Source organism: Oryx dammah, unplaced genomic scaffold, assembly GCF_014754425.2.
Source record: "Oryx dammah isolate SB20612 unplaced genomic scaffold, SCBI_Odam_1.1 HiC_scaffold_29, whole genome shotgun sequence".
In the NCBI taxonomy this organism is placed as follows: Eukaryota; Metazoa; Chordata; class Mammalia; order Artiodactyla; family Bovidae; genus Oryx; species Oryx dammah.
The window spans coordinates 8,743,641-8,768,600 of NW_024070213.1; the positions used below are offsets into that span (position 1 = coordinate 8,743,641).

Below are 24,960 nucleotides of genomic sequence, written 5' to 3' on the forward strand. Positions count from 1 at the left end.
TACCGATATCCAATTGTTTCAACACCATTGTTGAAAAGACTGAAATTTTACTCTTAAGTGTTTAAGTGTAGATTTTCCTTATCTCTCTTCTTTGTCACCCTGCGAGACTCTCCAATGGACAGTCTCTCACCTCTATTTAATTCTGAGACAGTTATCTCTGGTTCAAAAATTTCCTACTGTTATTTTTATTTTTTTCTCTTCCTTGAACTCTTCTTATCTGAATATTAGTAATTCTATTTCTACCTTCATATCTCTTCAGTTTTCTTTATAGACTCTATTTAATGTTTTATTTTTTCTTCATCTAGAGTTTCTCAATCTGATCTTCCAGTTTGATATTTGTTCTCAGCAAATCCATTCCACTGTTTATCCTGACTGTGTTCTCTGTTTCCACATTCTGTTTTTACATTTGATATTTAATGTTTCTATTTCATTCTTTTTATTGTGTTTATTCCTGTTGCATATTGCTTATCCCTTTATTTATTTAGTTTAGTTTGTATATTAACTTTAAGTTCTTGGTCCATCTTTTCTAATATCTACACTTTGACAAAACCTGTAATTCAGTTTGTTTTTTTTTTAATAGTTTTGGTCCTCAGATGACTGTTTACCCCTCGAGATTATGGCTGCTTTGTCTAGGACTGCTAGAGGTCAGACCTTACTCCGTGTCAGCTCTGTCAGCTTAAGTGAGACAGGGAAGAAGTGGACTGCAGGGTGGAGAACACGTCCTTCCCCTCCCCCTCCCTCCAAGAGTACCAGAGTTAATCATTGCTCATTCTGAGGATCTTATTCTTAGCACCCCAAGAAGCAGCTTTAGAGGGAGGCACTCCTTCAGTGGTAAACCACCTGCCCCAGGGGATTGGAAGAGGAAGGGTGAAGAAGTGTCTTCTCAAGCCTGCCTGCTGAGTCCCACGGATTGCTCTCACCTGCTCAGGGTTTCTGCACTCGCTGGAGGCACTCCCTTCAGAGGACAGCCCCTTTCTTTCGCTCATGTCAGAGATACTCCAGATCCAGTCTCCAGACCAAGGGATACTGTGGCTCAGTTGCTGGTGAAGTTTAGTCTGTGTCCCCTCGAACTCACTTGTGTAATACTTTGAGAAGCCAGAGTCCAAGGCCGTCACTGATGCCAGATGAATTATTTCAGGTTCCTTTGTAAGTAGGGGAGCCCAATGCCCAGGCATCATTTTAAGCAGTCAGCCCATGTTCAACACTCCTATCCTCAGTGATCATTTTAAATCTGTGTTTACCCTTCTGGAACTGACCTTCTGGTTTTCTCTCTCTCTCTCTCTCTTTTTTTTTTTTTGCACTCAAAGATCCACAGCTTCAACCTCCTCACTGTCATGAGTTTGTATTCATGCTCCCATCTATGAAGATGTTCATCTTGTCCTTTAGCATGATGATGCCTTTAATTCTCACACTTTTCTCTTTTCTCTTTCATTGCTGTGTGTTTGGAGAACACATATCCCTGCAGTATGAGCAAGTAGAACCATTTTAACTGGAAATCTGTTCCACTCAAGACTCTATGAAATTATCTCATTCATTCGTTTTTCTGTTTTATGTTTTTCTCCTACTAGAAAGAAAGCTCCATTTCTAGAGCTTTGGAGACTTTTCTAGTCTATTTATTATTGAATCTTCAGTTGCCCAGTTTGTGTTAGTGAACAGTGAAATGAATGAATGAGGAGACCCTCAATGTCAGTGCCCTTCCCCTCTTTTCCTGTGATAGAGGCTTGTTCGGCCTCCTGCTCTGAGTGCTTTATTCAGGATTTTGCCCGAGGTTTTATGAGGTGGGTTGGAACTATTTCCTAGTCTTCTGTTCCCAGCCTTTTCCCCTAGCCACTAGGTATTGGATTTACCTGATTTTCTAGTAGCTCAGAAAAGTGCATACGATTCACTGTATCTTAATTGCAAAATAGCCCACAGATTGAAAATCTGTAGGTTATTTTCAAAGTTATGAGGTTAAGTCAAAATGATTTTAAAATTTGCGATCAGTTTATTTGCTGCTGCTGGCTTTTAAGGGAGAGAATAGACTTGAATAATCTTATATGTTATGGAGTTTCACAAAGACATAAAATGTCACCTACTTTTTTTTTTTTAATATCAGTCTTTAAATTCTCGTCATTATTTCTTTAAAGGAATCCACTGTAATTGATTTACATCATTTCACATCTTATATCCATGAGCAGAAAATGGTGCCCATCTCTCAAAGTTTAAAGCTAGATTTTCCTTTTCCAAAGCATGACTATGTCAGAACACTCTTCTGTCACCCCACTGACAAACATTGCTGTTATTACTGTCAAGAATACTTGATGCAATCCAACATGTCCTCTTCAGTAATCTTCTCTTGTAGCAGAAGACAAAACCTACTAAGATGAATAGTAAATCTAATTGTTGTTGCCAAATGTACTGCATCTACATTAAAATTTTCATGTTCTTAATACAGAATGAGAAAGAAATGATATTGTTGATTGCTTTGGCAGAATGAGGGGTACTTTAAAAAATCTTTTAAAAACTTTTAATAGCAACTTCTTTAACTATTCTCTTTCTACAAATGCAAAAATGATCTAAAAGCAGTAAGTAAAATTCTGAACAGAATAGGACTTTCAAAACCGAATAGTACTTGCCTCTGATACGTTCAAAACTAGAGAAAGCCTTTAAATTTATGACACTTAGACATGGATGAGTTCTGTCTTTGCATACTGTCCAGAATTTTTATTATTAAATTTGCTAATTATAAGGCTATTTGTAGCTTTTCATCAGCTCAAAAGACCTTCCTCTTTTCCTACTTGAGAAGATCCAACAATGAGGTTATGATTTTTTTGGGTCTCAGTTGTTTCCATAGCAACAGTTAGGGATGCTATAAATTGGTTCACACAAAATTAAAGCTGACCAAAGCCTTCAGTGTAGTTGTGAGTTACTAAATCGCTAGTGACAGAAGAAAAATGTTTATTTCTTACTGCCTCTGTTTATTATTTATTAAGTGAAGAGTAAATAATTTTTATTCTTGGGTCTATTAGCATATCATTTATGATATTTGCAAAAATGTGAACATATCAAAGCTGTTAGAGAAATGAACATTATACTTAGTCTAATTATGTTAATTCATCCTCCTTTTACCTCTTTTTTTGCATCTTTGCTTTGTGCTTAAAAGTCATTTGTTTCCATTTTTATATTTTTATTCTTTTTAAATTAGAAAATACTTACTGAGAAAAGTTTAAACAATATAAAAGGGTAAGAACTTATTTATCTTATGTTGTATTCTTGATGTATAAATTAATCTTATTTAACCCATCCCTGTTGGTAATCATTTTGGGATTTTTTAATGTTTTTGACTATTAAAAGCAGTGTTGCAATCACAACCTTGCACATGCATTTTTATGATGCTGTCCCAAAAGTGGAATTGCTGAAAGGTTATATTTATTTTTAGTTTTGAAAAAGTACTGCCAAATTGTCCTCCCAAAAGTTGCACCACTTTATATCCACTAAAAGTGTATCCCCTCATCTTTGTATATACTGAGTATTATCAAATTTCTACATCTCTGTCAATCTAAGAGGTAGAAAAATCATAAATTTGTTTTATCTTAATTGTAAGTTTGAACAACTTACCACGTGTTTATTGGGCTTTGTGTTTCTTTTTATTTATTTATTAATTCATGTCTTTTGCCCATTTTTCCGCTTGGTTTCTATCTTTTTCTTTATCAGTTACTAGAGCTATTTGTCTGTTAAATATTTAGCCCATTATCTGGTCCTTTATCTAATCATTTTTAGTTTTCACTTGCTTTTTAAAAATTTATTTTTAATTGGAGGATAATTGCTTTACAATGTTGTGTTGGTTTCTAGCATACATCACCAAGAACCAGCCATAGGTATACATATGTTCCCTCCCTCTTGAACCTCCCTCCCACCTCCCACCCCCATCCTACCCCTCTACGTTGTTACAGAGTACCGGATTTGAGCTCCCTGCATCATACAGCAAATTCCTACTAGCTCTCTATTTTACATATGGTAAAATATGGACCATAAAGAAAGCTGAGCACTGAAGAATTGATGCTTTTGAACTGTGGTGTTGGAGAAGACTCTTGAGAGTCCCCTAGACTGCAAGGTGATCCAACCAGTCCATCCTAAAGGAGATCAGTCATGAATATTCATTGGAAGGACTGATGCTGAAGCTGAAATGCCAATACTTTGGCCATCTGATGCGAAGAGCTGACTCATTGGAAAAGACCCTGATGCTGGGAAAGATTGAAGGCAGGAGAAGAAGGGGACGACAGAGGATGAGATGGCTGGATGGCATCACTGACTCAATGGACATGAGTTTGAGTAAACTCTGGGAGTTGGTGATGGACAGGGAGGCCTGGCGTGCTGGAGTCCATGGGGTCACAAAGAGTCAGACACGACTGAGCGACTGAACTGAACCAAATGTGTATGTTTCAGTGCTGCTCTCCCAGTTCATCCCACCCTCTTCTCATGTGTTCACAGCTTTGCTCACTCTGTCTGCATTTCCAGTGCTGCCCTGCGTGCAGATTCATCAGTACCGCTTTTCTAGATTCCATATACCTGCGTTAATACACAGTATTTGTTTTTTTCTTTCTATCTTATTTCACTTTGTATAATAGGCTCCAGGTTTATCCATCTCATTAGAACTGACTCAAATGCGTTCTTTCTTATGGCTGAGTAATATTCCATTGTATATATGTACAACTTCTTTATCCATTTATCTGTCAATGGAAATCTAGGCTGCTACCATGTTCTAGCTATTGTAAATAGTGCTGTGATGAACATTGGGATATAATTATTGTTTCCTCAGGGTATATGCCCAGTAGTGGAACTGCTGGGTCATATGGTAGTTTTATTTGTAGTTTTTTAAGGAATCTCCATACTGTTCTCTAGTGGCTTTATCAATTTACATCCCCACCAACAGAGCAAGAGGTTCCCTTTTCTCCACACCTGCTCCAGCATTTATTGTTTGTAGATTTTTTGATAATGGCCCCTCCGACTGGTGTGAGGTGATACCTCATTGTAGTTTTGATTTGCTTTTATCTAATAATGAGTGATATTGAGCATCTTTTCATGTGTTTATTGGCTATCTGTATGTCTTCTTTGGAGAAATATCTGTTTAGGTCTTTGCCCCTTTTTTTCACTGGGCTGTTTGTTTTCCTGATGTTGAGCTGTATGAGCTGCTTATATTAATGTATTCTGTCGATTAATCCTTTGTCATTCATTTGATCTTTTACTTTATTTATCGCTTTTTTTTGCCTTTGTAAAAGAAAAACACATTATCTACCGGGGGGGGGGCCCCCCGCCCATGTTTCGCCTTTACTGTCATACTGCTACCACATTCCACTTCTAACATCAGAGACATGGGTTTTCTATACTTCAGGCAGTTCTCCGACACCAGCTGGATGTCCTACAATTTAATTTATTTCTGATGCTTTCTCCCGGAGACAGCATCAGATCCCGCAGGCTGAGGGCTCGGTCCAGGACACTTCCTTCTCCCCGCCTCTGCTTCAGATACCAGTTGCACGTCCCAGGTTGCCGCCTATACTTCTGGCTGACCGCTATAAATCCATGTCCCAGTGACCCCTTCCTGAGGCTTGATCATTTGCTAAAACAGCTTTTAGCAGTATTTGCTTACATAGTCAGGGAAAGTTACATTTATTGGTTTATTATATAATAAAGAATATATAAAGAACACAAATGAACAGGTAGATGAAGAAATAGGTAAGCTGAGATTGAAAAATGCACCCCAAACCATTCTGTGTGCAGGAGCTTCTGCAGCCACAGAATTGGGTGTACCAATCTCCCATCATGCAGTTATGTTCACCAACCTAGAAGTTCTTTGTACCATGTACCTAGGATTTTTTAGTGGAAGCTTCATTATATAAGCATGATTGATCATTAACTGAATCTCCAACCCACCTCCCTTCTTGGAAGGTTAGGGCTGAAAGTTTCAGGTTTCTAACCATGGCTTGAGCTTTCTCATGGCCAGTCCCCATCTTGAAGCCTTGAAGAACCAGCCAAGAGTCACTTCACTAGAACAAAAGATACTCGTATTACCCAGGAAATTCCAGGGGTTTTGGGAGCTCTGTGCCAGGAGCTATGGTTGTTGTTGGCGGTGGTGGTTGTTTAGTTGCTAAGTCATGCCTGACTCTGTGACCCCACGGATTATAGAGATATACAGGGAAATCTCTGTAGCTTTCTCTCAACTTTGCTGTGAACCTAAAACTAATCTAAAAAATAGTCTCTTGAAATAAAAAGCTGGGGTGACATTTTATAAAGTCTTAGACTAGAGAAAGTATTTCTAGAAATAACTTCCTATCTAGATGCCATTAAATAGAGGAGAATTTGACCACATTAAAATTGGACTTCTATAAGATTGTGATATTGTGATCATAGGAAGAAATACACATTTGGTCTTTGTCCATGGGTCCTGAACTTCCCAGGTGGTACAGTGGTAAAGAATCTGCCTGCCAGTGCAGATTTAGAGATGTGTTTGATCCTTGGCTCAGGAAGATCCTCTGGAGAAGGAAATAGCAACCCACTGCAGTATTCTTGCCTGGGAAACCCTATGAACTGCACCATGCCAGGCTCCTTTGTCCTCCACTGTCTCTCAGAATTTGCTCAAATTCATGTCCATGGAGTTGGGGATGCTACCTTACCATCTCATCCTCTTTCACCCCCTTCTTTTGTCCTCAATCTTTCCCAGCATCAGGGTCTTTTCCAATATCAGCTCTTTGCATCAGGTGGCTAAAGTACTGGAGCTTCAGCTTCAGCATCAGTCTTTCCAATGAATATTCAGGACTGATTTCCTTTCGGATTGACAGCTTTGATCTCTTTGCTGTCCAAGGGACTCTCAAGAGTCTTCTCCAGCACCACAGTTCAAAAGCATCAATTCTTGTGTGCTAAGCCTTCTTTATGGTCCAACTCTCACATCCATACTTGACTACTGGAAAAACCGTAGCTTTGACTATGCAGACCTTTGTTGGCTAAGCGATGTCTCTGCTTTTTAGTACTGTGTCTGGGTTTGTCATAACTTTCCTTCCAAGGAGCAAGTGTCTTTTAATTTCATGGCTGCAGTCACCATCTACAGTGATTTTGAAGCCCAAGAAAATAAAATCTGTCACTGCTTCCACTTTTTCCCCTTCTATTTGCCATGAGGTGATGGGACCAGATGCCATAATTTTTGTTCTTTAATGTTGAATTTCAAGCCAGGTTTTTCACTGTCCTCTTTCATCCTCATCAGGAGTGTCTTTAGTTCCTCTTAACTTTCTGCCATTAGAGTGATATTGTCTGCATATCTGAGGTTATTGATATTTCTCCCAGCAGTCTGGATTCCAGCGTATGATTCATCCAGCCTGGCATTTTGCATGATGTACCCTGAAGACTGTTGAGAATCCTTTGGACTGCAGGGAGATCAAACCAGTCAGTCCTGAAGGAAATCAACCCTAAATATTGATTGGAAGGACTGATGCTGAAGCTGAAGCTCCAGTACTTTGGCCACTTGATATGAACATCTGACTCATTGAAAAAGACCCTGATGGACAAGAAGAGCAGGGAGTGGTAGAAGATGAGATGTTTAGATGACATCGCCAACTCCATGGACACGAATTTGAGCAAACTGAGGGAGAGAGTGAAGGACAGAGGAGCCTGGCGTGCTGCAGTCCAAGGGATCACAAAGAATTAGACATGATTTATCGACTGAACTCTACATTAGAAAATAAATAAGCAGGGTGACAATATACAGCCTTGACCTACTCCTTTCCCAAATTTAAACTAGTCCGTTGTTCCATGTCCAATTCTAACTGTTGCTTCTTGACCTGCATACAAGTTTCTGAGGAGATAAGTATGGTGGTCTGGTATTCCCATCTCAAAAAATTTCCACAATTTGTTGTGATCCACATAGTCATAGGCTTTAGCATAATCAATGAAGTAGAAGTAGATAATGTTTTGGAATTCCCTTGCTTTCTTTATGATCCAGTGAATGTTGGCAATTTGATCACTGGTTCCTTTCCTCTTGGAAACCCACGTTGTGCATTTGGAAGTTCTGCTGAAGCCTAGCTCAAAGGATTCTGAGCGTAGCCGTGCTAGCATGCAAAATGAACACAATTGTATGGTAGTTTGAACATTCTTTAGCATTGCCTTTCTTTGGGATTGAAGTGAAAACTGACCTTTTCCAGTCCTGTGGCCACTGCTGAGTTCTCTGAATTTGCTGACATATTGATTGGAACACTTTAACAGCACTATCTTTTAGGATTTGAAATAGCTCAGCTGGAATTCCATCACTCCACTAGCTTTGATCTTCCTAAGGCCCACTTGACTTCACACTCCCGTATGTCTGCCTCTAGGTGAGTGACCACACCTTTGTGGTTATCCGGGTCATTAAGACCTTTTTTGTATAGTTCTTCTGTGTATTCTTGCAGCATCATCTTCTTAATCTCTTTTGCTTCTGTTAGATCGTTGCCATCTCTGTCCTTTATTGTGCCCGTTCTTGCATGACATGTTCCCTTGACATTTCCAAATTTCTTAGAGGGATCTCTAGTCTTTCCCATTCTACTGTTTTCTTCTATTTCTTTGCATTGTTCATTGAAGAAGGCCTTCCAATCCCTCCTTGCTATTCTCTGGAACTCTGCATTCAGTTGGGTATATCTTTCCCTTTCTCTCTTGCTTTTCGCTTCTCTTCCTCAGCTATTTGTAAAGCCTCCTCAGACAACCACTTTGCCTTTACTGCTTGGCAATAAAAAGGAACAAGTTATTGATGCATGCAACAACTTGGATGACTCTCTGGGAATTATGCCAGGTGAAAAAAAACAATCTCCAAAGGTTACATCCTGTATGATTCCATTTATATAACACTCTTCAAATGTCAAAATTACAGAAATGAAGAACACACTAGTAGTTGTTGGGAGCAGGGCATGGTAATAAAAAAAAAGCATCAGGAAGGAGACTTATGGTGATGGAAATGTTGTGTATTTTGACCATAACAATGTCAGTATCCTGAATATGATTTTGTTCTGTAATTTCGCACAATGTTACTTATAAGGGAAGCTGTGTAAAGGACACACAAGATCTCTCTGTGTTATTTCTTACAACTGAATGTGAATATACAACCATTTCAGAATATTGATGAATTATAAAAAGTGGCAGATCACCTGGAAAATAGTTTGACATTTTCTAAAGATGTTAAAAATAAATCTATTCTATGACCGAGCCATTCTCCTCCTGTGTGGATATCCAGGAGTAATGAATACAGTTGTCCACAAAAAGATTTGTGCAAAAATGTCCATAGAGCTTTATTTGTAATAGCTGAAATGTGGAAACAACCAAAATGTCCATGTGCAGGAGAGCAGATAAACAAATTGTGATATTTTGATGCAGTGGAATACTTCTTACAGAAAAAAATACCAACACACCCAAAACATGGATGAATCTCACAAATACTATGTTAAGCAGTGGGAATCAGATACAAAAGAATACATAATGTATGGCTAAATTTATACGAAGTCCAAGAACAAGCAAACATTGATGGCGATAGAAGGTATAATACTCTACTGGTGGTGAGAGGATGGTATCAGTTGGAAAGGAGCTTGAGGAAACTTTCTGGAGTGAAGGAAATGTGATTACATAAGTATACACATAATATTAAAAGTTATTGAGCTTTACACTTAAGGTTTTGCATTTTACTGTTTGTTAATTATGCATCAGTAATTACTGAAAAAAACATTTTCCCCTATTCATGGAGGAAAAAAGACAAATCATCCAATCCCACTGTGAAGACTTTGTTTGGATCCTTCTCCAGACAAGCTGTAGAAAAACCTATTTATGACAGTTATGTTAAATTGAAAGTCTGAACAGTTTATCATTATTGATGACATTGAGTTATTGTGACGTTCATCAGTTCAGTTCAGTTGCTCAGTCGTGTTCAACTCTTTGAAACCCCATGGACTACAACACATCAGGCCTCCTTGTCCATCACCAACTCCCAGAGTTTACTCAAATTCATGTCCATTGAGTCAGTGATGCCATCCAACCGTCTCATCCTTTGTCATGCCCTTCTCCTCCCGCCTCCCATCTTTCCCAGCTCTTTTCAAATAAGTCAGTTCTTCACATCAGGTGATGGTCAAAGTATTGGAATTTCAGCTTCAGCATCAGTCCTTTCTAATGAGTATTCAGGACTGATTTCCTTTAAGATGGACTGGTTGGATCTCCTTGCAGTCCAAGGGACTCTCAAGAGTCTTCTCCAACACCACAGTTCAAAAGCATCAATTCCTCTGTGCTCAGCTTTCTTTATAGTCCAATTCTCACATCCATACATGACTACCGGAAAACCATAGCTTTGACTAGATGGACCTTTGTTGGCAAAGTAATGTCTCTGCTTTTTAATATGCTCTCTAGGTTGGTCATAGCTTTTCTTCCAAGGAGCAAGTGTCTTTTAATTTTATGGCTGCAGTCACCATCTGCAGTGATTTTGAAGCCCAGAAAAATAAAGTCTCTCACTGTTTCTACTGTTTCCCTATCTACCTTGAAGTGATGGGACCGGATGCCATGATCTTCGTTTTCTGAATGTTGAGCTTTAAGCCAACTTTTTCACTCTCCTCTTTCACTTTCATCAAGAGGCTCTTTAGTTCTTCACTTTCTGCCATAAGGATGGTGTCATCTGCATATCTGAGGTTATTAATATTTCTCCCTGCAGTCTTGATTCCAGCTTGTGCTTCATCCAGCCCAGCGTTCCTCATGATGTACTGCATATAAGTTAAATAAGCAGGGTGATAATATACAGCCTTGACGTACTCCTTTTCCTATTTGCAACCAGTGTGTTGTTCCATGTCCAGTTCTAACTGTTACTTCCTGATCTGTATACAGATTTCTCAGGAGGCAGGTCAGGTGGTCTGGTATCCCCATCTCTTTTAGAATTTTCCACAGTTTGTTGTGATCTGTACAGTCAAAGGCTTTGGCATAGTCAATAAAGCATAAATAGATGTTTTTCTGGAACTCTCTTATTTTTTCCATGATCCAATGGATGTTGGCAATTTGATCTGTGGTTCCTCTGCCTTTTCTAAATCCAGCTTGAACACCTGAAAATTCACGGTTCACATACTGTTGAAGCCTGGCTTGGAGAATTTTGAGCATTACTGTACTAGCATGTGAGATGAGTGCAATTGTACAGTAGCTTGAGCATTCTTTGCCATCGCCTTTCTTAGACATTGGAATGAAAACTAACCTTTTCTGGTCCTGTGGCCACTGCTGAATTTTCCAAACTTGCTGGCATATTGAGTGTAGCACTTTCACAGTATTATCTTTTATAAGTGTAAACACAATTATTATTTATTGTTAGAGTTCTTATCATTTGAGATACAATTGAAATAAGTGATATATCTAAGATTTGCTTCAAAATAAAATAGATGGGAAGCGGTAAAGATACAAATGAAACAAGGCTGGTTGAGTTGATTCTTGTTTAACCTACTTGACTGGATTATTGTCTGCTTTCTTTACTCCATGATAAAAAGTTTAAAATTTTAAATACGGATAAAAGACTCACACAGTTAACTTTGTTACTACCAATAAAACAGAATCGGCCTCTGAGATAGTAAGTTCTAAGGATGCTCAAGAAATGGTAGGGAAAGTTAATCCCCTCAAAGAAATCATTGCTTATCTGCACTAGGTAGCAAAGAGTGATTTTCTTTTTTATACTTAGAAGATACAGATTTTTTTTACTTATTTATTTATATTAATTAGAGTATAGTTGATTTAAAATATTTTGTTAACTTTGGATATACAGCATAGTAATTCAGTATTTTTACAGATATACTCCATTAAAAGTTATTACAAGATAATGGCTATAAATCCCAGTGCTATTACAATATATCCTTGTTGCTTGTCTGTTTTATGCATGGTGGTTGGTATCTCTTAATCCCATGCTCGTAATATACCCCTCCACCTTGCCTCTTCTCTTGGTAACCGTTAGTTTTTTTTTTATATATGTGAGTCTGTTTTGCATATACATTTATTTGCATTATTTTTATATTCCACATGTAAGTGATGTCGAACAATATTTGTCTTTCTCTGTCTGACATTTCACTAAGCATAATATTCTCTTGGTCCAACCATATTGCTACAGGGAGAGGGGATCCTTAAGGATAGAAAACCACTCAACACTCAGTGGACACCCAAGTGTAGATAACTTCTGTGCTAATTTTCAATCCAAATGTATGATACTGTTAGCACGTATAGATACATTGTGTCTCCATAAATTGTCCATTTGCTATAGCAAATTTGAAGCAGTGGGATTAATTTTTTTCTACTTTCGTGTTCTCTTTTGCTTTCCATAAGGACCTGATGTTATTTTGTGAGGATGATCCAAAGCCAGTTTTGCCGATAATTCCTACTTCCATTATCTCATCAACGGCATGGTTGTCAGAAGGGCAAACAGATGTCTGTAATCTCTCAGATACAGGTAAATTAAAGAATAAAAATTGTATTCAGAAATGTGAATAAGAAACACTGGCAGGTATTGTTTTTCGTCAGATTTTATTTTGTGAAATATAGCAACAGTGGCTTTAATTTTGGTCATGTGGGAAAAGATTTACATGGATAAATTCAGTCCACACAGGGTCCAAGAACCTTGTTTTACTATTTGTTTCAATGTTTTTGTCTGTTTTGCTTTATTCGTTTCCATTGTTTCATTTCAAAATTTATTAACTACAAATGTTAAATCTTTTATATTCATAAATTTTTTTTTAAAGCATAAAGTTCATTTTAGCTCCTTTTCTTGTTTGTATTAATCTTCTCTTTGATGAAGAGCTTATATTTTTCAGAAGGAAGCATTAGATGAAAATGTGAGAAAGTATGAAGCATGGTGTCCCACAGATTGCTTAATGATCTCTTGAGTAATTAACACTAGAGAATGGCACAGTATACTACTGGCCTCCAATAAATCACACTATCGAATTCCAGCCAGGCTCTACTGCTACTCAAGATCTGATTGATCCACTGTTGAGCCACTCCAGCCTGTCTGTTCTCCATGAACTCAGTTTCCAATACATTCTTCCCTTGATTTTCTCAGAAAAAAAGGATGAAAGATCTGTGAAGATGAACAAAACGTTCTGAGTAGTTTTTATCCGCTCATATATCTTTGCTTTTATTTTCATCCAGGCATCCTTTTCATAGAGTTGGCTCCTTATATTCTGAGTTTCATCTTCTCCCTCATCTTTGGACCATGCACCTTAGTTTCCCATTATATAGAGTCCCAATATCAAAATATTAAAACCGAAGTTTATTAGTATAGTTTTACTGTAAAAGTTTACTTGTATATAGTTTTCTTATAAAGCCAGTTCTGAGACTGATGAGGATATTTTAATCAACCCAGAAACAAGAAATTGTGGGTTATGGTGATATTTGTAGTATAAGGTTGGCGTTATTCACATAAATAATTGGTTATAAGTGGTAACAATTTTTTAGACAGCTTGCTTTTATTCTTAGAATACACTTTATGTAAATTGGTCCAGATCCAGAAATTTGAAAGAAAACGTAAGGAAAATGTTTTTGTGTCTTAACATCCCCTAACATTCCCATCCCCTAATATTTTTAATGGACTTTTTTAAGAACAGTTTTAGGTTCACAGCAAAATTGAGGGAAGGTACCAAGATTTCCCCATACACCCCTCTTCCCCAAACAAGTGCAACATTCTGCACTATCAACATCCCACACCAGAGTGGTACATTTGTTGCAAACAGTGAACCTACATTAACTTTTTTTTTTAATCATCCAAAGACCATACTTTGTTGGTGTTCACTCTTGGTGGTGGATATTCTATGGGTTTTGACAAACGTATACAACATGTATCCACCATTATAGTATCCTACAGAGTGCATCTCTGCCCTAAAAATCCTCTATGCCCTGTCTGTTCTTTCCGCCCTCCTCTGTAACCCCTGAAAACCACTGACATTTTAAATATCTTCAGAGTTTTGCCTTTTTCCAGAAATTCATGAAGCTAGAATCATGTAGTATGTAACCTTTTCAGATGGCTTCTTTCAGTTAGTAATGTGCATTTAAGGTTCCTCCATGTCTTTTCATGGCTTAATAGTGCATTTTTTAAAATTAGTGCTGAGTAAAATATACGAGGGAATTTATCCATTCACCTACTGAAGAACATCTTGGTTATGTCCAAGTTTTGGCAATTTTAGTTAAAGCTGCTGTAAATACTCCTGTGTAGGTTTTTGTGTCACATGCTTCTCTCTGCCAGCATTTTAATACAAGAAATTGCCAAAACCAATACAGAATTGTAAAGTAAAAATAAAAATAAATAAATAAATAAATTTAAAATAAATAAATAAATAAATAAAAATTAAAAAAAAAAAGAAATTGAGTATAAATGAGCATCAGAAGCAACCCTTAAGAGGAAAAAAGTCACAAAGCATATCGCTTGAGAGATGATCCTACCCTTTTACTTGTTTAAGACTCATCTTAATTGGAGGAGCTTTTCCGATTTTTTTTTAAGATTTTTTTTTTTTATGTGAACCATTTTTAAAATCTTTATTGAATTTCTGTTTTGAGTCTTTTCTCCAGTCTTCCCTTCACACTGATCTCAGAGATAGCTTGCAAATGCAGATCTTAGCATTTCATTTTTTTTCAGCTTAAAACATTTTAACAGTTCTCTACTGCCAGTAAGTCTAATTTTTTTTTTTTTTTTACTGTCTTGTTAGACTTTTCATAGTCTGGTTCCAGCCAACCTTTATGGCCTCATCACCAATACTGCCAGTATTCACAATACTTTGTGACATTCTATTACTTTCTCCTGAGAATGTCTTTGTTCCACTTACCTCAGCTGTGTAACACATTGCTCTAAAACTTTTGTGGCATAAAATAGCCATTTATTCTGCTCACAGATTCTCTGGGTCGGGAATTAGGACAGGGCACAGTGCGGGCGACTTGTCCCTGCCCCATGACATACACAAAGGCTGGGGACAGGAATCGTCCAATGGCTCCTCCGCTTACTTGTCTGGTAACTGATGCTTGCTGTGTCAGCTGGGAGCCTCAGGTTCTCTCCACCTGGGTCTCCTTATGTGGTCTCTCCCCGTGGGCTAGTTTGGGCATCCCTGTAGCATGGTGGCCGGGTTCCAAGGTTCAACATCCTGTGAAGGAACCGACCAAGCAGAGCTGAATAATATCAAAAGCCACGCTAGGATACTTCCCCTCCGCCCATTCAGTTTATCAAGGCAATCAAAAAGCCTTGTCAAAGTTCAAGGGGAGGGCACGGAGATGCCTGCCTCTCAATGGACGAGTGTCAATGTCATATTGAAAAAAGAGCGTACGGAGTGGGGGGCGTATTAGCACAGTCATCTTTGGAATATACAGTCTGCCACAGTTCCCTACCAAATAATGAATGCTTAACAAAATCCTATTCAAACAGCAAGGCCCGCTCGTTTGGCAGAAACCAGCACATTTCTGTAAAGCATTTACCTTGCAATTAATAAATAAATAAATAAATAAATAAATAAATAAACCCAGCAAGGCCCAGCTCTAATGTCACTATTGCTATAAAATCTTTCTGCACACTAGTTTCTCCTTTCAGTGTGTTTCCACAGGACTTTGCCCATACCCCCAAAATAGAATTTATAGTTTTGTACCATAATTATTTATTTAATAAGTTTTATTTATTTTTGCATTACATAAATAATAAGTGAATATATTCTGATTTTTAAAATTCAAACCATGTAGATAGAACCAAAATCTCCCTTCCCTGTTTTGGCTGTTGTAAACAGTGTTGCAGTGAACACTGGGGTGCATGTATCCTTTCAGACCATGTTTTTCTCCAGGTATATCCCCGGGAGTGGGCTTGCAAGGCCATATGGTAGCTCTGTTTTTAGTTTTTTAAGGAGCCTCTGCACTGTTCTCCATAGTGTCTGTACCAGTTTACATTCCCACCAACAGTGTAGGAGGGTTCCCTTCGCTCCACATCCTCTCCAACATACATTGTTTGTGGATCTTTTGTTTATTCTTTTATCTATTTATTTTTGTTTGTGGATTTTTTGATGATAGTCATTTTGACTGGTGTGAGGTGATACTCATAGTTTTGATTTGCATTTCTCTAATAATTGGGAATATTGAACATCTTTTCTTGTTCCTCTCAGGCCATCTGTATGTCTTCTTTGAAGAAAGGTCTATGTAGGTATTCTGCTCACTTTTTGATTGAGTTCTTTGTTTTGATGATGTTATGCCTCATGAGCTGTAAATTTCAGAGATTAATCCTGACACGGAGAAGGCAATGGCACCCCATTCCAGTACTCTTGCCTGGAAAATCCCATGGATAGAAGAGCCTGGTAGGCTGCAGTCCATGGGGTCGCTGAGGGTTGGACACAACTGAGCGACTTCACTTTCACTTTTCACTTTCATGCATTGGAGAAGGAAATGGCAACCCACTCCAGTGTTCTTGCCTTGAGAATCCCGGGGACGGGGGAGCCTGGTGGGCTGCCATCTATGGGGTCACACAGAGTCGGACACGACTGAAGTGACTTAGCATTAGCAGTAGCAGCAGTAATCCCGTCAATCACATCATTGCAAATATTTTCTTCCAATCTATGGATTGTATTTTCATTTTGTTTATCGTTTCCTTTACTGTGCAAAAACTTTTGAGTTTAAGTAGGTCCCATTTTTTGTTTTATTTCCATCATTCTGGGAGTCAGAGCAAAAAAGATACTGCTGCGATTTATGTCAGAGAGTGTTCTGCCTATGTTTTCCTCTAGGAATTTTCTTGTGTCCCGTCTTTAATCCATTTTGAGTTTATTTTTGTGTGTGGTGTTAAAATATAATCTAGATACATTATTTTTTTATGATGTCCAGTTTTCCCAGCACCATTTTTGTTGAACAGACTGTCTTTCCAACACTATGTAGTCTTGCTTCTTTTGTCGTCAGTTAATGGACCATAAGTGCCTGGGTTTATTTCTGGGCTTTCTATGCTTTCCACTGATCTATATGCCTGTTTTTGTGTCAGTACTACACCGTTTTGATGACTGTAGCTTTGTAATATCCTCTGCAGTGAGGCAGTAGGATTCCCGCAGCTCCCTTCATCTTTCCTAAGATTGGTTACTCAGAGTCTTTTGTGTTTTCAAACAAACAAACAGAAAAATTTTGTTCTAGTTCTGTGAAAAGTGCCATCACCAATTTGGTAAGGATTGCATTGAATCTGTAGATTTCCTTGGGTAGTATGGTCATTTTAACTATTGATTCTTCCAGTCCAAGAACACAGTATATCTTTTCCATTTGTTTGTGTCATCTTCAGTTTCTTTCATCAGTGTCTTATAGTTTTTGGAGTACAGGTCTTTTGCCTCCTTAGGTAGACTTATTCCTAGGTATTTTATTCTTTTTGATGCAATGGTAAATGGGATTGTTTGCTTAATTTCTCTTTCTGATATTTCAGAAAGTGTACACTTAACGTATGTTGTTAGTATATAGAAATGCCACAGATTTCTGTATATTAATTTTGTATCCTACAATTTTATCAAATTCATTAATGAGCCCTAGTAATTTTCTGGTAGCAGAAGTTCTTAACTTTAATGAGGTAGAATTTCATTCTTTATGATTTGTACTTTTTTGTATCTTGCGATCTAAAATAATTCTTTCTTGTCTCAAGACATAAAGGTTAAGATTTTTATAATTTTGCTTTCCACAATTAAGCTTTTAATGCCACTGGAATTGGATTTTGTATATGGTTGAAGCAGGAGTCCATTTTTACTTCTAAATGGATAACCACCTGTCCCAGCATCAGTTATTGAAAAGTCTGCCCTTTCCCTGATGAACTGAAGTACCATCTATAGCCTAAAGCAAGTTTACACATATGCATGGATTTTTGTTTCTCAGCTTTCTGTTCCACAAGTTCTGTTCTGTTCCACAAGTCATTTGGCTATCCCAGAACCAACAAATACTTGTAATTACTCAACCTTTGTAAACTTTTCCTTTATCAGGAAGAGTCATTGTTTCTTTCCCTTTTTTAAATTTTTTTTTTGTTTTTTTTTTTGACCCTTTGCTTGCTTTCCCACATAAACGCTTGTCATGTTCCTTGAAAAAACCTCTTAGAATTTTTTATTGGCTCACCAATCTTTAAATCAATTTGGAGGAGTGACCTCTTTACAATATCAAATTATTCTGTTTATTTAAATCTTCTTCACTGAGTTGGCTTCCCTGATAGCTCAGTTGGTAAAGAATCTGCCTGCAGTGAGGGAGACTCCGGTTCTATTCTTGGATCAGGAAGATCCCCTGGAGAAGGGATAGGCTATCCACTCCAGTATTCCTGGGCTTCCCTTGTGACTTAGCTGGTAAAGAATCCTCCTGCAATGCAGGAGACCTGGGTTTGCTCCCTGGGTTGGAAAGATCCCCTGGAGAAGGGAAAGGCTACCCACTCCAGTATTCTGGCCTGGAGAATTCCATGGACCATATAGTCCAGGGGGTCACAAAATGTCAGACACGACTGAGCAACTTTCACTTTACTGTGTTGTATTTTATAGTTTTTCCCCATACAAGTCTTATGTATCTTTTGTTAGATTTAGTCCTGTGTACTTTATATATTTTTTGTTGTGACTGTAAAAGATATAACTTTATAAATTGCATATTCTAACAGTTTGTTGATGATGAAAATGAGTAGAACTAATTTTTGTATATTGATTTTATAGCCAGTAACCTTGCTCAACTAATTCTTACCAATTTTCCTGTAGATTCTTCTCAGTTTCTTGTGTTGAAAATCACATCACTTGTGAATGATGGCAGATTTATTTCACACTTGTAAACTACCTTGTATTTCATTTTCTTACCTCACCTTGCTAGGCAGAACCATTCAGGGAGTGCTGAATAGAAACTGTGATTGTGGTCTTCCTAGATTCAGTCTGTATCTTAAAGAAAATGATTTCAACATTTTGCCATTAAGATGAGTTTACTGTAAGTTTTTTGTGGATCTCTGTTCCTAATTTGTCAACAGTTTTATCATGAATATGTGTTGAGTTTTATCCATTTTTAGTATCTATATTGATGGTTATAGGTTTTTCTCCCTTAAACTGTTAATTTCGTAAATTAGCTGATTCCAAATGTTGAAACAACCTTGAATTTCAGTAATACACTCAATTTGGTGATGATATATTATCTTGTATATATCTTGCTGGGTTTGGTTTGCTAATGTTTTATTTAGGAGTTTTGCATCTGTATCCATGAGTGAAATTAACCAGGACTGTCTTTTCTCATATTTTCTTTGTTATGTTTTGATATTGAGATGTTGCCAGACTCATAGAAAGATTTGGAAAGTATTTGCTCTTTGTTTATACGCTGGAATAATTTGTGTAGGGTTGTTTGTGAGATGATATGAAAGTAGATAAAGTATTCTGTACCTTCAATAATGGCGCTGGCAGAAGGACTGCAGGCAGGGAAGACAAATGGCTACCCAGAATACATCTGTCTCCTCATGAAGACAAAGCACTGCCCCCTTTATAATGAGTAGGTCCAGTATAATCAACCTGACACCAGGTAGTTGGCTGCTTTTCCTGGAAAACGGTGCCATGCTAGGGATATAGAATTAACTTCTACTCTTTAACAGGTTGGGCATTCAGCAGCTATGGTGGCCAGGTCCCTTTGGTGACAGAAAGCTCGTGTTGTTGAATCCATGCATGCTCTCCACCCCTACCACACGGCCAAAGTCCATTGCACAGCCACTAGAGTGACTAAGGAAAGAGGATGGTTGACATCCATTAAACAGCGTGTCTTGCCCGTCTGAACTTTGAGAGCCTCTTCTGCAGTGAATGTCCTCTGGCAGGCACTTCTATGGGACATGAATGTCTTCACACAGTGTGCATATACACCCTGAAGATTCACCCACGTGTTGGTCTCCAATCTTCCAATCTGTTTTTTTTCCAGGTCCCTGGTAGCCACCATCGACCATGAATTGCTTCTTGCCTTCCATGTAAAGTGTGCATCTGTTTGCAGTTCTGTCTTCTGGAGGATTTTCCTACTCTTTCAGGGCACTTGTGAGTGAGGCTCTGATTTAGCAGTTAACTACTGCTGGCTACTCCTGGCATTCCTGAGATTCATCTGTAAACCAGCCCTATACTTTTCTCTCTTAACTGGCAGTTCTACGTGGAGCTAGGGGTGGAAGTTGAGGGAGGAGGAGTAAATAATGGGAGCAGATTCCGTGGAGTCTGAGCCATCTGTTTGTATAGTTTCCATGGGCCTTCTGGCTTGGTCTGGACTCATCTATTTTTGATGTTACGATAGAATGCTGCTGTGTGATCCCAATTCTTTGTCCTCTAGACCAGGTAACACCCATTACATGATGGGCACAGGTGTAGGCAAAAGAAGACATGGCTTTACTCCTGAGTCCTAGAGGTCAGCTTTGTGATTTTCCTATTGGGGCTCACGAGATGCTCTGCTTACCACCTCTCTCTGCCTCAGGCACTTGCGTTGGTTCAAGGTTATGTGGTCCAGCTGTCTGAGAAGCTTATGCAGTGGCCTCCGCCTGTGGCAGAACCTTTTCTTGCTTTGATCCCCACTAAAAAAATGGTAGTAAATGGTCAGAGCAGCACACCCAAATGTGGTATACATTGCCTCTGAAATTCCAAGACACCTGTTTCACTGTGATTTATTTCTTTGTGTTGGATAATTCAAGGGGCAGCGACTTGTCTCTCACTGCTGGTTGTTTTTTTTTTTTTTTTTTTCGGCTGCAGCTGAGGTTGCAGCATGTGGGCTCTTAGTGGAATCTAGTTCCCTGAGCAGAGATGGAACCTGGGCCTCCTGCATTGGGAGCACAGAGTCTTAACCACTGGGCCACGAGGGAAGTCCCAACGACTTGTCTCTCATTTTAGAGAGGATATGTTTACATGCAGCAGACCACTGAATACCCTAAAAACTCCACCAATGTTGCAACCCTAGAGCATTCTGAGGATTTATCTCCCACCTCTGCATGCATGAAGCTCTAAGAGGGCTTATTTCTTCCTGCTTATTAAGTCCAGTTAGCATTGTATCATCAACGTAAAGGACCAGTGTGGTGTTCTGTCGGATGTCAAGGAAATCCAGGTCTGTCTGGTCTCTGATGAAAGAGATTGAAGCAAGAAAGTAAAGGTATACTCTGTCTCTGCCACATGAAGACTGATTCTCATTATCAATAGAGGTTTTTAAAGAAACATTTCTAGGCCAATAACTGGACATAAGATTCCAGGGGCTGTGTTGATTTGCTCTAGGGAAGATACCACAGCTGGAATTACAGCTATGATTGGCATCACCACTTGATTATATTTGCAATAATCTCTAGTCATTCTCCACAAACCATCTGGCTTTTCACCACCCGTATAACTTTTACGTCTTTGATGGTAGCACTAATGTCTGCTGTTTCCCAAAAAATATTTTTTGGAGTGAGGAGGTGTAATTAATTCTTGAGGTTTCTACGTGGTCCGTCTAACCATAATAGCCTGAGCTCCATGGGTTGTAAAACTAAAGTGGGGATTCTGCAAGTTACTAAGTGTACCTATTCCCATTATACATTCTGAGACCACGGAAATACTGGAGGTAGGGCTGCGATTTTACAGGACCCATTGTGAGCTGTTGCCTAGGTGGAGACTTCGTGTGTCTCCTGATTTCCATAAATCCCTACTTAGTAGAGCATAATGGCCTTGTTGGATCTCCAGAGATTAGTGTCAGTTAAGAGCCAGTATCTAACAAGACCGGGGAGTTCTGTGTGTTTCCCTTTCCAAGGAGAGTCACTATTGTAAATGGCTTCGGGTCCTCTAGGGAAGGTTTAAGAGATTTACCATCTATACCTGCGGTGGGCGTTTCGGGATTCTTTCTCAAGGGGATCTGACCTTCCCCTCAATCAGGAGATTCTGGCTTCGTGAACTGGCTTCAGTTTAGGAATTGAGTAAAAGGCCATGACTTCTCCCATAATGACACTACTTAGGTTTTCCATCTAGGTATGTAGAGCAGCATCTGCAATTTGGGAGGCCTGGATTCGACCCCTGGATTGGGAAGATCTCCTGGAGAAGGGAAAGGCTACCCACTCCAGTATTCTGGCCTGGAGAATTCCATGGACTATATAGTCCTTGGAGTCACAAAGGGTTGGACACAACCGAGTGACTTTCACTTTTTCCACTTTTTCATGTAGAGTAGCACTTCATAGGCTGCCCACTTGTTTTCTATTCATCTTGTCATTCATTAACCGTTATTATATATCCCTGCAGTAAAAACAAACATACAAACAAAAAACCTGATTTCATTGCATCCCTGTGGCCTGCTATGGTTCTTGTGCCTCGTTTGTCCCAAGATTAAGCTGTTACTACTCCAGGATGCCATTATCCCCACTGGAATCAGGGAACCCAATCCCACTGCATCATCCCTGGGGTCATCTCTAGCCCACAGATGACCACCACTGCAAGCGCTGCAGTGATGCTGGTGCGCCGTCCCAATAGTTGCTAGCGTGTTGGTGAAGAGAGTTTGTTCCAGGGCAGTTAGGAGGTGTCTGAGCACACTGCACGTATTAGAGCCCTTCCAACGGTCCCGTCTCCCGGAGCCTTTACGCTTCCTTTTACAGCCTGCCAGGGGCGTGCGTTTCTTCTGAAGGCCGCTTCTGAGTCCCACGCAATAGTGTTCTCTCAGTCTTTCTCTGCCTCTTGGTGTCGCTCTTCTCAGGTGCTGCTGAAACGTCACAGCCTCAGGAGGCTTTCCTGAGCACAGTATCAGAAACTGACGCCTCACCATCTCCACTGGCTCACCGTCTCCCTGCTTCCTGCTTTATTTTCCTGGAAACACTCAGCATCATCCGATGTGCTATATCACTTGTGTGTCTCTGATTCTGTAAGAGAATCATTTGATTCGGGGGCTTTGCGGACCACCCCAGGGTATGGTGACTCTGCTCTGACTGTGAACTCTGCTCTTGGCCACTTCCAGGTGTATATGACGCTGTTCAGGCCGTTGCTCATGGGTTAGGTGCATTGCGTTCATGGTTTCCATTCTGAGGGTGGTTGCTCCATGCTTTCACATTGCCCTGAAAGTGTCTTTCTATCAATCATCAGAGTATTGCAAAGCATGTTTTTAATTAGAGAAATGACTACAGAAATTTGAGTGGTTATCAACATAGTAACTGTGCATTATATGGTTGGTGAAGAAATTCAGTTAAAACCTTTTTTGAAATTTAATTGTTCCCACCTTATTAACTTCAAAAATCTGGAAAACATGATTCGTGCATGAAAAATTGACATGAATGGAACTGTGAAAGGTTCTTACTGAAATGAATAGGGCAAAGCCATAGTCATCTGCAGAAGTCAATTAAATAATTAAAGGACTAGAAAGATGGTAACTATATTTAAAGATGTCACCTTTTATTTGTCATGCAGTGGCCGACTCTTTTCATCGTTGCAATGATTAAAAGAAACACTGACTTTTGAATTATTTATGCACATTAGATCAAGAGCCATCCCACCTAAATCTTTTTCTACATTACTAACAAGTGCATGTATTATAAAAATATCATATAACTCTCTGAGATTTCAAATTAGGAGAAACAGTCTTAATGTAAACTAAGGTGACAGGTTCTTTATCAAATGACTGTGACACCTGAGGTGTATACGTCCCAATTTGACTTTATTTGAGTGAAACAGATGGCTGTGTATCTATTTCCAAGTGAGTGAGTTATGCATCCTACAGCTATTTACTGAATACCTACTGTGTGTCAGGCCCTGTCCCAACTGCTGGATATGCGATGACAACAAGATCCCTGAGTTTATGTAGCTTCCAGTCCAGGGTCTAATCAGGACTGATCAGGTCTGATCAGACAGATGAGGTAGGTGTCGGGATAGAGAGTGGGCAGGGAAGCACACGAGAGGGCACCTGACTTTGACTTCAGATGTTAGGGGAGACTTTCTAGAGAAAATGGTGTGCAGGAACCTGAAGGATAGGTAATAACTAAACTGTCAGCCCGGGTGTCATGTGTGTGCCGGGTATACTTTTATGCACTTTAATTCATTTAGTCTTCAAAACGGTCTTATGAGATAAATGAAGAAAATCCACACAGAATTTTTAAATAACTTGCCCAAGGTCACAGAGCTCGGAAATGGCAAAGTCAGGATTTAGACCAAAATAGTCTGATCCCCGAGCCTATGCTGATGTGTTTCAAACCTTTTAACTGTGATCTGCAGCCCCAAATTCCTTTTGTGTAATGACCCAGTACACACACACACACCAGAAACAGTAGTGTTGCAATAGTTATTGGAAATGTGCTCTGATCCATTCTATTTTATTCTAGACAGTTTTTTCTTTTAATATTGGATGTGACCTACAAAATCGATCTCATAACCTACTAACAGATCACAACCAGCAGTTTGAAAAACACTTCACTACACTGTTTTGCCTATTACACAGAATCAGCCAGACCAAGTGAGGGAAGAACAGAATATCTTAGGTTGAGTGAAGAGTGTGTGAGAGGACAAGGGGGTGGGCTAAGAGGAAGTTGGAAGGGGATTGGTGATCTTAGACCTCACACAGCTCCCCAGCCCTCCCACCAGCTGAATACATGGTGAGCAGTCAGCAGTCTGTTACCTGAAAGAAGGCCTCGCAGAACCCAGCTATCTTGGTCCCCTGACCTCAGACTTCAGCCTCTAGAACTGTGAGAGAGAAATTTCTGTTGTTTCTAAGCTCCCCTATCTATGTGGTACTGTGTTATCACAGCACTAATGGACTAAGGCAAGCATGTGCTGGAGGAGTTTCGTTGTGTCTGGATAATGATGGGGAGTCTTTGAAGTGATTTAAGCAAGGACATGAGACAACCAGATCTTCCTTGCTTTTAGGAAGATGACTGTGGATGGTGGTATAAAGAAAAGATTGGAGGAGGACAAGTTAGGAAGAGCAGTCAGGGGTCAAAACAGAACTGGAGACTAAGAACATTTCTAAAATGCAGCTCTGATCTGGTCAGAATTCTGAGAAGCTCCCCTTAGGATAAAGTCTAACACCTTA

The 24,960-nt window shown here is 39.1% G+C and overlaps 1 protein-coding gene across 1 annotated transcript in view; it reads left to right on the plus strand.

The window, feature by feature from the left end:
• Positions 1-24,960, plus strand: part of ENTHD1 (ENTH domain containing 1) — an 81,501-nt gene that overhangs the window by 31,559 nt on the left and 24,982 nt on the right. Inside the window, exon 4 of the mRNA XM_040233366.1 lies at positions 12,319-12,442. Coding sequence (XP_040089300.1) covers positions 12,319-12,442 — 124 coding nt within the window. The remainder of the gene's footprint in view (positions 1-12,318; positions 12,443-24,960) is intronic.